The sequence below is a fragment of the Pleurodeles waltl genome, chromosome 6, assembly GCF_031143425.1.
Source record: "Pleurodeles waltl isolate 20211129_DDA chromosome 6, aPleWal1.hap1.20221129, whole genome shotgun sequence".
Taxonomy (NCBI): Eukaryota; Metazoa; Chordata; class Amphibia; order Caudata; family Salamandridae; genus Pleurodeles; species Pleurodeles waltl.
This window is the reverse complement of record NC_090445.1, coordinates 1504476014-1504490821: the sequence shown is the minus strand read 5'-3', so window position 1 is coordinate 1504490821 and position 14808 is coordinate 1504476014. Positions and strand designations below refer to the sequence as shown.

At 40.4% G+C, this 14808-nt stretch overlaps 1 protein-coding gene across 2 annotated transcripts in view; it reads left to right on the top strand.

Annotated features, from left to right (window-relative positions):
* The window catches only part of RER1 (retention in endoplasmic reticulum sorting receptor 1), a 93849-nt gene that overhangs the window by 10697 nt on the left and 68344 nt on the right, over positions 1-14808 (top strand). For both annotated transcript variants that reach the window (XM_069240987.1, XM_069240988.1), the window contains exons 2-3: positions 4491-4578; positions 7287-7391. In XM_069240987.1, coding sequence (XP_069097088.1) covers positions 4498-4578; positions 7287-7391 — 186 coding nt within the window. In that variant the 5' untranslated portion in view covers positions 4491-4497. The remainder of the gene's footprint in view (positions 1-4490; positions 4579-7286; positions 7392-14808) is intronic.

Genomic DNA, 14808 nt, shown 5'->3' with positions numbered 1-14808 from the left:
AAAGTGGTTGGAGGGAAAGTGAACTTGAAAATGCTCAACAGATTTACGCATTGGGTGAATCCACACATGCATATTTGTTTGTGCTAAAAAGCAGTTCACAGATTTTTTTCTTGGAGTACAATTTCTTTGCCTACTTCTGTAAATTATTGTGAATTCATAAAACCTGTAAAACTGCACTAATGCAAGGGCATATGTATGAGTGCACTTTTGTGACTTTATTTAGGAATTGGCCCCTGATTAGGTCTTTAGTTAACCAAGATATTTAGTTTTTTATTAAAATTCTGTCTCTCTTTCTCTCTTTCCCTCTCTCTCTCTCTCTCTCTCGACTGGCTTCTCTGTAAATGATAGCATTCTGCTCTTTCACAAGGAGCATATCGGCACACAAAGTATTTTGTTCGGTGTCAGAGGGTACTGTGACAAGCTTTTTGAGACCCAAAAATATTATTGCTTTTTGCTAATGTTTGTTATAATGGTGTGGGCCTGGCAGCACCTGCAACAATAACGTTTTAAAAAAACAATGTAAAAACAAGACACACATTGACAAAGCCAAATTGGTAACCGCCAATGTCAGACCTAGTAGCTTTACCAATGATTGTTTATTTTCATGTTTCCCATAATCTTGTTGAAACTGGTTGCACCGAGTTTGCATTATGAATATTTTCTGGGAATACTAGTATACACCAACACATTGTAGTAGATGATTCTTCAAAGAATCCAAACCTATGATTTTACAGTAGTTTAGCAAAATGTGTTTTTCCTAGCTGCATTCTTTTGTCAACATTTAATTTGAAAGCAGAGTCTCCTCAATCGTGCTTTCAATCTTTTAAATAGATTTTCATCTAAACAGAGAGCGTTCTGGGAGCATTCTACGTAGCCCTATATAATTAAACTTTGTACGCACATGTACACATTTTTCTACTGGGGCCACTCTCCACACTCAACAGTAAAACTGAGCTTACAACAATTCCTTAAAACACTCACCCTAGTAATGAAGGCTTTACATTAATGAGACATAAATGATAGTTCTAACATCATTAACATATTAACTCGAATATTACCTTAGTGCAGACAATGCCCTTCCCTGATCCATAAAGTGGCACTGTAAACTGACAGCCAAAGGGTTTGTGCTGCAGGGGTTTGAGCCTACTTGTCCCACGGACAAAATAAACATGAAAACATATTGTCCTTGACCCCAAACAATATGTCCTGGGAATCGAGCTGTAGGAATTCCACACCCCTGACTGCCCTTCATAAATTCCTGCTTTTGTTTGGTGAATATATTTAGTAGTCCCTCCTTTTGGACGTTTGTAACTTCCCATGAAGACTGACCTGTTTCATGCGCTCTTATTCTTTCTGTTATTTATGATTCTCTGTGAGCACTTTTCTTTTTATCTTCTTGATGGAAGGTTCATGGCAGCTTCATTTGCTGTGCTTGATCTTTCTCAACTACCACCACTAGCTTGTTTTTGCACTTTGATCGCTGTGTTTATAAGTGTTTGTGTGTGGTGTTTTTTTTTTTTTTTTTCTCCTATGAGCGCCATGTTCATATAAGAAAGACATGAGCCCCTTCATTTGCCATGTCCTCACCGGGCTTGTTTTGCCTCTCATGACACAGTGAGACTGCCAGCAGCATTAGCAAGCTCTGCAGTAAGCTAGTTACTTTTTTCAACGCTCCACTATCAAGCCACTCTGTTTCCATACAACTGGTTTTCTTAGCTTCTCAGCTTTTCCTGTGCAATCCAGAGAGGAGGAACCAAAGCTTAGTAGAGTCCGAGGGGGTAGAGCTGCAGCAGCAGAAGAGGAGCTCCCCTGGTCCCTGCAAAGCTCAAGCTGCTCCTGCCGCCCTTAGTCTCGCTCCACTGTTTCTGGCTTGCCTCGCTGATTGCCTGCTCCTTATTCAGCTGACTATTTCCTCTTCCTACCCGGAAACCGATTTGAGATGAACTCTCACTGATGATAAATGGGAGAACATATGCATAAGAACACTCATCACAGCCAGGAGTGCTACAGGGAAGGCAGCCTTGGCTAAAATAGCATTATATCGGTACTACAAACCTGTGAAACTACAGGACAGGGATGTGTGTAGATGAGATGTAAATGAGATGCATGTTGGTGTGGTTATGGAATTTATGGGGTTTAGGCACCGTATTCCATCCAGGTACTGCCCAAACCTTCATGCTTTACTGGAAGAAGTCCTTAACACAATAGATGCAGTGTACAACTATTCCTAGGCTTCTGATATATTCACTTCTAAGCCTATCAAATAGGCAGACTTACCTCCCTTACTCCCTGAGGTGTAAACGCATTCCAGTGGCTTGGTGTGCATCTAGATTATTTTGTCACTGTCGGGAAATCCTAAGGCCCTGAATTTAGAGATTAGATATCTAGGTTGTGGAACTTTCAGGGAAAGTATAAAATATCATTGTTCTTTAAGATGCCGGTCTCCAAAACTAACTGATCACTTCCTTGGATTATTTGCCTTCAGAATTAAGGGAGCTTGCATGTTCTTAACATATTAGTGTTCCAAGAATTGTACCACAGGAATGAATTCACCTGGTTCAAGCAGAAAGAGTGACTCTGAGGGAAGACCATGGATTTATTTGAAAATTGAATCCAGCACAACTTAACTTCGGAGGTTTTCCTTTCTTGATACATCCTGGTGCCGATGGAAATGTAGAAGGAGCACATAGGAGCTGGTACTATTGTGCTAATTCTGACACTGTGATGAGGGTTTTGTTTATATTCTATTCTCAGCGGTCTTCGGTTGTAGGCGAAGGTACTTGTTATCTCTAGAACAAATAAAATATTTGATAATTTTAAATGCATGAGTGAGAACCCTGGAGATTAAATGAAAAAAATATAGGTGTTAGAAAGTGGATCCAAATGTATGAAAATGGTAACCTAATTTTGTGCTGCCCCGTAAGTAAAAATGGACTCTTACATAATGCCGGTTGAAGTCAGTTCTGTATTTGAAGGACCGTAGTTTAATACATTAACAAAACATCACTACTCCCTCTCCCTTTAGCTGGACTAGAAGACAAACGTCATGGGTCTTTTACTTTTTCATTTTGTGTTATGAGTTTTGCTGTAGACATTGTTCTAAAGTTCTCTAAGTAGTGCAAACATCATCCAATTTATATTTAAATATGAGTCAATTCATGGGCATAGGATACACTTATATTTGAACAATAAGTTCACTTTGAAATGTGTGTCTGATACACACAGCAGGTAATTCAGAATTGAGATTGTTGCACATTATGTAAATAGTCCTGGATATAGTTGACTTTTAAATTTGCACGTTTCATTTTTGCTGCTCTATTAAATTCAATAATGGGTCTTAAGTCACTTGTATTGCTTAAAATTAGCTAGCCCTTTATTGTCGAGTGCCTCCCTTTATTCTCCAAGGACATGCCCCATGACCAATCTTCTTCAATGCCTAATTAGCTATGATGGTGCAGGTCGTCAGCAGTTAGGAGATTGGCTACAAATGCTCGCTAGCAAAATCCCGTAAACTCAGTATTAGGCAAGTGGTTGTTTAAAGCTTGGGTTTGCCTTCTGCGCACCCAGCATTGGATACATTCTAACTGCCTCTTTCTGAAGACTTCTTAGAAGGAGGTCCTACTTCTGTTTTCTATAATTCATGTGTCTGCCATGCATAGGCCTTCCTTGAGTCTGTATGCTTTGAGTCAGAAGCTCGTATGTGTGGAGAATGTTATAGGTTCATCTTCCCATCATACATTAGTATCTTTGACAATTGTTTTTCTTTTTACAGACACCTTTATTCCTGTCCTTCCCCCTTCTTTCTCTCTTTTACACACTGTGCTCTGCAGGGGGTGTCCCCTGGTGTGAGCACTATAGAAAGGAACACAAAGTAAATGTTTCCTGTCTTCCTTCCCTCAGACGTGCTCTTTTGATGTGTTCACAGCTAATCTTGTGCAGTAACACAAGGCATTCATTCTGATGCTTGGAAGAGACCACAATCTGTGAAGTGTTCAGTACTTAGATTTGTAACACTTGTAGGACACAAGTTTGAATCCCAGCAGGACAAACGTCTGGAACACCTGTTATTATCAATCATCAAAATATGCATAAAATGGGCTTTTGGCTTCGCCTAGCGGAGTAGTTCTCTCTTGCTGCATAATTCCACCTAGTGCTTACAATGTAATGACTTGCATCTCATAAGTAGACTGAATCACCATTCATTAAATTCTTTATCCTACGGATTCATAGTGTGCAAAAAGTAATCATTTTGTGGTTTTTTTTTTTTGTTTTTTGTTTTACTCTGCACAGTTTTAATGTTTGTATCAGGATTCAGCATGCAAGCGAGACTTAGCTGATTTACAAATGTTTGGGTTTTGTCAGTATCACCAACAAGTAGTGTTGGGCTGGGTAATAGTAACACTTGATACAACAATGCCTGAAGAGAAAGAACTGTGTTTACTATATAAAATCTCTCTATATTTTTTTTTTTTTTTAATTTATCCCAACAGAAGCAGGATGTCAGAAGGGGACAGTGTTGGTGAATCTGTCCATGGCAAGCCTTCTGTGGTTTCTAGATTTTTTTCACGACTCGGACAGGTACGTTTTGGTTGGGTCAATAAGCTGCAGGTCTGATTTGACAAAAATATTAATCCATCTACTTTAGAACTGCAGCTAAACATCTGAATTCAGGTGCAGCAAACACTATATCCTGAAATAATGTTTCCCCCAGGTGTAGCGCTTCGGGCCATGCACAGAAACCATGAAGTAATGGGATTATCATGCCGGTGCCAGTTAGTTCCCCAGTGGGGTTGTGCAGCATTGTGCTTTGAAGGTAGATCTGTTGGATGGAATAAGAGAGATTTATTTACTGCCACTGCTTGCTTTATACTGTCAAAAAAGACTGTGCCTGTACTGTATTCCTTTGGCTGTGACCGTTTTTTGCTCTTGGCCTTGATGCTATAGGGATGGCAGTATAGTGCCATCCGAGCCCAGGCAGTTTTTTTATGTGCCCAGGCCTCATCCTTTGGCTCAACGCTGCATTTTCTGTTCTGGGGTTCAATAAACGAGGTGGTATCAAAGGTGAGACAGTGCCATGGAGGCAGCAGGAGGTGCACCCATGGGGTAGACTGGTACTGGGTTGTGCTCCTACATGCAGCCCCTGCCCTCCACATAACAAACCCAGCCATGTTTTGTCATGAGCGGAATCACACTCAATAATATGAGTAAAATCAATTCAGTACCCCTGAGTCCAGAAATGAGGGGTACTAGTAATGGCCCTGAGCAGTACCCTTCGTTCTGGACCACTCTTAACCAGGGCCTTAGTGTTGTACTCCGAATCAGCAGTTTTTAAACACAACCCCACAGATACCCACTCTCCCTCAATGCCTCAACACAAAACCTTCCAGATCCAAAGTGTGAAATCAAGGATTTTGGGCCAGATGTAGCAAAGGTTTTTTCCCATTCTGTGTCTATGGGAAAAAGTGTTCGTACATATGGCCCTTAATCCCTTCCCTGCTGTTGATGAAGAGCAAGAGCATCTCCGGGGCATTATGCAGTTACATTGACTCCACAGTGACACTTGGGGGGCACTTAACGAATGTCCTTGCTTGTGTTCTAATTTAGCAGTGCTCCCATTCACAAGCAGTGACGAGTTATTGCAGTTATCATCCCCCTTTACAAGAGAAGTGACATTTAAACTAAAGGATCACAGTACATGTAGCAAATACGTTCACTATTTCAGGCTTTATAAGAAACTCTACTAGTTGTGTCCCGAGGGAGTCTCAGAGTTGTGGTGCAACCACCACACACAGGCCACATCACAGTAGACACATGATAGGGTGGCTAGTGGTGTGTGTTCCCAGTGGCAGGAAGAGCCCATGTACGTTTTTGATTTTCGTAAGGTATATCTAATAAATACAAGTAAAGAAAAGGGCAAAACACTGGCATAGCTTGAGGGATTTCCTACAGTAGAGAGAAACTGATACCACAAGCAAGTTTGCATACTTTGCTTTCATGATTAAATAACTGTTTTCTTTATTCTCCAGTAGTGTCAAGCAAAGTTCAATTAAGGGTTGCAAATGAAAGTCTTTTTTTTTTTTTTTTGAAACAGTCGTCCCCGTGTTGTTTGAAATTCAAAGTTTCATCATCAGGAACTACAAATTATGCTCTTTCTCTGATACCCTTTTGAAAGTAATTTCAGTTCAGAATTAAGACAGGATCCAAAGTTGTGGCTGCACACATTTTCAGATAAATGCCTACAAGTTAAAGCTCTGAAGTTCAAAGTTAGTGTTTTTTTTTTTTTTGAGTATGGCCCAGTGAATTGAAGATGGACTTCCCACAGACACACCTGTTTCGGCCCGTTTAAAGCTTGGCAGTGTGAACTGTGTGAAATGCTCGAGGTTCATCAAAACTAGAATGGTCCAGGAGATAAATGTCTTCTCCACAGCACGTCCCAGTCCCATTGGCAATATACATTATTAGACATTCATTATGCAAAGCCGTTGAGAACACAGCTTGTCTGTGAAGGTACCATAGATAGTTCACAACCAGGAGTACTCATACACTTTTAGTATCGATACATTTAGTAGGACATGGAGAAGCTCACTCAAAGTAATAAACTGTAAACTGTGCTCCAATATCTGTGCTGCTAGTTTTTTTTTTTTTGTAATAGCATCTTGGTTGAGAGGCATTTTGTTTGCCTTGAATGCTATATAGGTGAAATGAAAACATACTCCATTGTTACTCTCAGCAGGAAAATTATTCGGGCTGTATGTTACAGCTTAAATAAAATGAATTGTTTTTTTTTTTTTTTTTTAAAGTGCGATTTTTTTTTTTTTTTTTTATTGTGAGAAAATAAAAACAAACCTGGTGGTGGGTTAAAGTAATAAAAAATAAACTTTGCAGTAGAACGATGTCACAATCAGTCTCTTATTTTGAAGGAATACGTTTTACACACACCTTTTTCGATACCACTTCTGATACTGGAATAAGACACTCTGTGTGTCTTGTTGATATTAAATGAAAGTGCAGCATAATTTTAATTAGAATACTGTTAACACTGACCAATTGCTCTAAATTAATATTACAGAAAAGAGAGATAAGGCAGCTGTGTAATATAGGCTTATCCCATTGCCATTGGAGGTTTGAGTTGCAACTGTATTTCTGTGGTTTGAAAATGAAGTATTAAATTCCCTCCCCACCCACCCATATCATCTGGGATTTCCGCAAGATAACTGTTTTGTGAACATTAAATTGCAAAATCTTAAAAAACGATATTAATTTCACTGTTTTTTTTTTTTATCTAGCTCTATCAATCCTGGTTAGATAAATCCACTCCATACACAATAGGACGATGGGTTCTAACTCTCGGTCTAAGTTTCCTCTACATGATTAGAGTATATTTACTACAGGTAAGTTTGCTATTTAGTCATGGAATTATATTCTCATTAAATGTTGGTTGTTTTTTGCTTGCATCTCTTCATATTTGGTACTTCACTTGTAAAGTTACTAGAGCATGTTTTAGAACTAAAAAAAAAAAAAAAAAAAAGACCAAACATGTAAATGTAACCAAGTGCCATTCAGAGTTACAGATAAAAGTGTCTTGTAAAAATAAGTTCTCAAAAACAAAATATATTTCTTGAGTTTACACTGGAATTAGTTAGCTTTAACCATGAGAGAAGCTAAAGATGGTAATATAGGCATGGGTGAGTGTGCTTGTACAAACAGAATTAGGCCCTCATTACGACTTTGGTGGTCTCATCATGGGACGGCCAAAGCTGCGGGGAGGAACCCACCGTCATACTTGTGGCGTTTCCCCCCAACCCCAGGCGTATTACAATGTTCCCACCAGGCTGACCTGCGGGAACAGTGTTACGATATTGGCCTCTGCTCTATTAAGGCACACCAGCACCACCGGAATGTGATCTGTCTGCAAAGCAGACAGTGTGTATTCTGATGGTGCTGGGCAGAAGGGACTCTGGACTTCCCATGCTATGGGCATTGGCAGTTCAGGCCCCCCCCACCCCCATGGCTTCCGGCACTGGCTTTCCGTTAGCCTTTCCATGGCGGGGCCTCCACCATGGAAAGGCTAGCAGACAGCTGAGTTGTAATCACCCTGGCGGCACTGAGATCAGTGCAGCCGTGACTGAGTACAACTCAGACCGCTATCAACCGCTCAGGAACCATGTTCCTTGCGAGGACAGCGGTCCCCTTGCAGGTCCGCCCACCAGGGCTGTAATGTAGCAGTCAGTCCGCCTAGAGTGCGGCTGTTTGACCGTTGCTGCAAGTGTGGCGGTCCTCGGACCGCCACATTCGTAATGAGGCCATTATTGTTTTTGCCACCAGACACAACTTTCATCATAAAAAAGCCAGTAGTCTGGCATTGCCTGCCAGTCTTTTGCCTTTACCATCGCTTGCTTTGTCTTCTCATGACTTCTGTGAAAGGATATTCTTGGGGGAGCTGCATGGTCTTTTCTTATATATAAAAAATGTTGCCTCAAAGCACAAATCTTTTTTTCATCTCAGAAAGCTCTCGTTGCCATAGTAAACCCTGTTACTGAAGGGAAGTACTTTGTGTGTGGATGTGCTGCTGGTGAAAGAGCAGAAAGCCTTCCCTGACAGTGAAATTAACTAATGGTTCGAGTGGACTGATCAACTGTCCTATGCTGTAGGGGGTAGAAAAAAGATGTGATCAACACAACAGCAGACTAATTAATGAAAAGTTCTTACTCAAACCCCCGAATTGTAAGTGTATTCTGTAATACAATTTTTTGTAAAATCAATAGGTTTTGGATAACTCCTGACTTAAAAGGCTGAAGCAAAAGGAAGGAAATAGGCCACAGTGGTGTCCAGTGGATCGCAGGCTGAATGATTGTATAGATGTCTTTTAAGAAGGTTAGAGTTTTGTGTAGTATTTCACTTCCCCTAAAGATAAGCTACTCAGAAAAGTAATGAAGCAGAGCTATTTGCTGCAGAATAGATTACGTTTTATCACTGTTGTGCACTTTTTCTTTTATTATTTCAATAATACATTATATATAGAATGTTTAACATTTCTTCATTGGTGTATTCATAATTCACTGACTAACTTTTTTTTGATCCTATATTGATGTATTTCATCTTAAAGAGCTTAAACATATGAGTTTGAAAGGAAAATCGTATGTGTCCAAGTTAGTAAATAGACGTTCCAGTCTCAAAAGTTAAAAGGCCCTCTTGGCATCAAGCAGCATCATCACTGCCAGTATATATCGATAGCCTTCAGTAGATAATTTATGTCTGCAAACAGGAGTGTTGGGAGAATAATGCCAAGGGAAGGAAATGGATTGAAACTGCAACCAGTTCTGAGCACACAGGATTACAGGTCCCCCAAGAAAGCTGTTTGCAAATCAAACACCTGCAAAGGAAAGAAACATTGAAAAGGATGTGAGCGCTGAATGGCGTTGCCATCTCTAGCCACTGGTCTTTGTGCCAAAAGGTAGGTTACGGGTAGGACAATTTATCCAAGAACATCTGGCTACAAAGTCGGGAACTGCACATGCTACTGAATTAATAAAGTAGAACTCTAGTTTTAGACAGTGGTCTTCTTTTAATTTCCATTGATTCAGAATGAACTGTATCCACAGGTTTTTGTAAACATTTTTCTTTTTCGTATCGTCATTTTATTGATTTTCTTTTCCTTTCTATTGTATGTGATAGTATGATAGATAATTTGAACATTTAAACTATTACTTTGGCATCTTGGTCTAAAGCTGTTGGCCATGGCACTGTTTTTGGTGGTGGCTATAGTTGATTGGCATATTGTTTGTACCAAATCTGTAGGTACATTTTTAAAAAGTCTTTAAATTAATGTTATTTATCTAAATATATTATTATAAAGAATGGCCATCTAAATCAGGCAGTTTCAGATCACTTATGATAACATTGATCAAGCTAGTTTTTACAGGTGCCTTAGAGGCCCATGTGGTGCCCACTCACCTTATTAATGTAACATTTTCTTTATAGGCTAACAGTACAACTTACGTAAAATTAGTCCCGAATGTAAAATTAGAGCCCCATGTGTAGTGAGTAAAGGAGTGCGCCAAGGGACCACATAAACACCCTTGTCGTTCAGTGTCTGTATTTGTTGATATTGTGGAAGCCTTTTCTTTAAAAACTTTGGACGCTCCCAAATTAAACAGTGTTCCTATTTCATTTTTTTTAGGTTGAGCATAGCAGCGCACAAGCACTGCTCTTCTCAGCATGTTGTAATCTGTTCTGTGGGCTTTAACCACGCCCGTCACTTTCATTCGTTCCTGAGCCTGCCTTTCAAAAATCCCTTGATGTCGTTGGTAAATGCTTTACGTTTGTCTCATCTTGAGACTGTTTTGTTACTTGAGACTGACCCTGTGACATAGACGATTAGACATGTACCTTAGCGAGGCGCACTATTTTTTCTTTTGCCTCCCCACTTTGCGCTCAAGGCGGTATGTTGTTTCTTCCTTGTTTTCAGACATCTTGCTGTTTCTTTGCGATGTCTGTCTTTTTTTCTTTTTTTTTTTTGGTGCAGTTTTATGTAGTGCGAACTCGACATGAAGGTACTGGAGCGCTTTATTATTTTTTTGCTGTTTTATATAGCGCAAATTCGATGCTTTACATGAGCATCGGTTACATTACAAATTCATTTTTGGTAGCAAGGGGGAGATTAAGTGATTTGCTCTGAAGCACAGGATGTTGAGCCGGCGCCGAGACTCGAACTGTATTCCCCAGCTCCAAGGTCGGCAGCTCTGGCCCTTAAGCCACATCTTCTCCCCTAGGGCGATAGCACATGCTCTTAATAACCTCTTGAGGGCCACCAACCGAGCACATAGGTTAGTTCTAAGCAAGAAGATGGCCAAAGATGTTTTTTTTCCAAAATGGTGGAAAAGGAGTCGTGACTCCAGACGTAAACACTTTACGGCCTCAAGCTTGATAGCAAAAAACATTTAGCCTTTGGATGTAAATTGGGCCTCTTCAAATAGAGTTCAGTTAGTAGAGGCAGCCATTTTCCAAACTCTGTAGCGCAAAGAAGCTAACACAAGGGTGCCACAGTGAGAGAAGCAGCGTATCATATGGGACAAAAGTGGAGCAAACTCCATCACTTCCTCCTCTCGGAATCCACTAGTGTCATGGCTTTGACTGTCCCCTCACAGCTACTGTGACCTTGCAGATGCCACTTCCAGAAGCACTGTCTAAAACAGCGCTCGAATAGCACTGCTTCCTGTTTGAAGAGGCCCCACCTCAAATACCCCCCACTGTCACTGTCACAGGCGCAGAGCAATTACCTTTGGACTCCTGTGTATAATGATCCATGCATCGTCTGTCACAGTCCAGTAATGTTTAAGTTAGCCTGAATATGGGCTAAGGTAGCCCACACGCCTAATGTGTCCTCAGCAAAGATCTGTGTGGCAGCAAGGATTTAAATGTTTAATTCCCAGAGTGGCTAGCTTGGCCTTTCATCATCCAAGGTGATATCACCTGAGCCTTTGAATGATGTATCACACCATCACCTCATTAAAGGGACCGGCTCACTGAACTAACGCACCGAGCCCAGACCACCACTATCCCAGTTAGTGGGAACTTTCAGAACCCAGCGCAAATAATGCCAGAACTTCAGATGACACCACACACAAGGCAAAAGTGTGCAAAACAATCAGTGGGAAAATAATATATGTTTTATCTTGTGTCTGTCTCCTGGTCCTTTTCTTGCCCTGGAGTCATGTCTTGTCATGGTTTTGTGTGTGACGCCATGTGGTTCCTTAGGATTTCGTATGTCAGCTGGAAACAGGAGAAGCTACTCAAGGAATGAGGTGATAAAATCATGCTGCTGGTGGGACAGTGCCACATACATGACTGATCACCTACATTCTGGACTGATTTACTTGGTATTAAATGCTCCAACACATGCATTTGCCTGCCTCTTGTGCTGTGCATCCGTCTCATCTCTTCAGATCACCCTTTATCAGGTCCACTGGAATTATGCAGCAATTGACAGGCAAAAGTATGTGGAAGAGGTGCTTGAATTATGTGGCTAGAAAGTAATGCTGCACATTCACTGGCAACATTATTTTGCTGTTTTGTCCTATAACACACATTAATACGGTCTGAGTGAAGATTTCTCCTTATTAGTACCAGTTTAACGCATGACCACAAGAGTCAGCAACTAAAAAGAGACCAGATGACCTCTGCAAAGGATCTGCCTATTGCATAATATGCCAGTCACAGAACTACATTATTCCAGTGGCCCTTCCTCTTTCTAACATGCACCAAGAGGAGACACTACTTGCTTAATGTGGCCTATATAAATGATCATTATAATGTTATTATCATTGTTATTGCATTAATTGTGTGATGAGGTTATTCAGAGGAATACATCTTTATGAATGCACTATGTATACATTGTGCCATCTAGGCTTCCAGCACAGGAGTTAATATTTACCCTAAAGTAATACATGATTCCTATCTATGACGTGTGAGGCACTGAGTATTTGTGGCTGGCACAACATCTATTTATGCTTCACAGACTTTGACACATCCGCTCTCAGCATCACCACAACATTGATCTGTTCCATAGCAGCAGTACACTGCATCTTCAGTACACACACATATATATTCCTGTTACGTGACCTGACTATTTATGGACATCTTCTTTGAGAAGTCAGAACTGAGACACTTCCTGAGAGGGGCATAACTGTCTTAGCTAATTCTCATTGTGCGTTCTACGACTACACACCAGAAGCACATATTTGTTGCATTTGGGGATGCACAAGTTCCCCTTCAGAGGGTATATGGTCTAACCAAGCCCTGTGATGTAAGGAAGGTGCCACCTAGGTGGAGTCACCTGGAGGTTAGGAAGGTGTCACCTAGTGGTTAGGTGAAATTATTGCCTATTTACCTTAAAAACCTATATGGGGACTGCCGCACTGGCACAGTTCTATTTTGCCAGAGGAGCTGAAAATTGCACCGCTCCCTGGTCCATTTGTTCCATAGGAACATACATTGAATGTCTGGGACAAATTAATTCTGACGTGATTTGTCCCAGCCTGTAGTGGCACAGACAGGCTAAAAACAATTGAGGAGAATGTGCCTCACCATGTCACAGAATTTTGTATTCCATATTACAGTTCACACAGAGCTGCTTTACCAGCTGGAAGAGGTCTGTGTGATTTCTCAGTTACGGCTGTGCCACGCAACCTAACAGTGTCAAAACCAGAAAGGGGACCAAGCAGCAGCATGATAACATAAGTCACCACCACTGCGTTATGACGTGGGCAGTGGCCATCCTTGACTGAATCAATGTCCAGATCCTGGTATGCAGGTATATTCTGAATGGAAATCTTTTCCCAGCACCTAATTGGACACCATGAGATTTAGTTGTCAAATGATTTCCTGGGAAGAAGGAAGTTGGGCTTATGTGCTCCATAGTACTCATTGTCCGATTCATAGTCATTGCATGTATAGGTTTAACTTACTTGTGTAAGTAGCTTGCTTTACAAAAGTGGAATATAAATTTGAGCTTAACTCAGTTTACACGCACACATAATATAACACCTGTATTATGTAACATTAGTTTGGAGTAAATCTGCTCTCATGGGTGTGGAGTGTGCATTCCACAGTGGGGATGCCATAGAGAGTTTGTGCACCCTGACAAATGTATGAATTATTAACTGCTGACAAACATTCTCAGCCTGGAAAAGTTTAGAGGCTTACTGTTGTTAAAGACAGAAGTACATCATTTCTCAGTAACAGAAAAGGGGAAAAACCCTAAAATTTATTGAGTTGTTTGAGATGTGGCTTCTCCCCCAGAAAAACATTTCCAGGTGGAAAATGGGGGAGAAAGTTAGAAAAAGTAAATGTCTTAATAATAATTTTTTTCTTTGAGAATTCCAAAATCGGATTCGAAAATCTCTCTTAATGTGGGAGTAAACATAAGACTGTAGGTTTTCATAGTGAATGTGGCTCCTTGAGTGTGATAAAACACACACACACACACACAAGTGTAGAACATAACTGCAGGAGAAATGACTCCTGGCTGGGTGGCAGCTCAATGCTCCCTTTTCCCCATGAATATTTACGTTACTGTTTCACTTCTGTAGTTCTAACTTGCCATTTGAAATGACGCCGGTGATTTGTGGTCAGACAGTCTTTGTTTGCATTCTGAAACAGTCATCTGCAGCTCGAGGTGCAAAGCCAATGCTGCTGCATAGCTTCTTCAGGCTGGGTAACTTTTCACTCCATAATTCGTACAGGCCTAAAGTACTTTCTTTTCAAATATTTTGAACACAGGATTTTTCTACTTGCTGGAAATACCGCTTTTAAGATCAGGGGCTTTCAGCAATTTCGTCCAGCATTTCTTCATCTGAAGTTACTACGGGATAACGTAACAATAACGGCTGTTACTACTTACCTGAAAGGGGCTCTTTGTTGGAATAAGATCCTGAATGCCTAGTAGTTTACCATGTATCTTGTAGAACTGTATCTGAATGGATATAGGATTAAGGGTAATCATCCTGTATTTAAAATTTTGTATTTGTGTGAATGAGATCATTTTAACTAATGAGGTAACTGGGAAGATGATGGATGGACTACTATTTGTATGTTTATATTTATTGTTTATATTGTAAATATGATTATTTATAGACAAATTTTATAGTTTTTAAAATTCTTCTTTATGTATTTTTTTTCTCTTTGTTTTTATCTTTTATGATTATGATAATCGTATAAAGTTTTCATTCATTCACTATACCCAGCTGATAAGCCCATAACTAGGGCGAAACCGGTCCTGGGCTGCTTGTGTTCCAGTTCAGGGAGGAC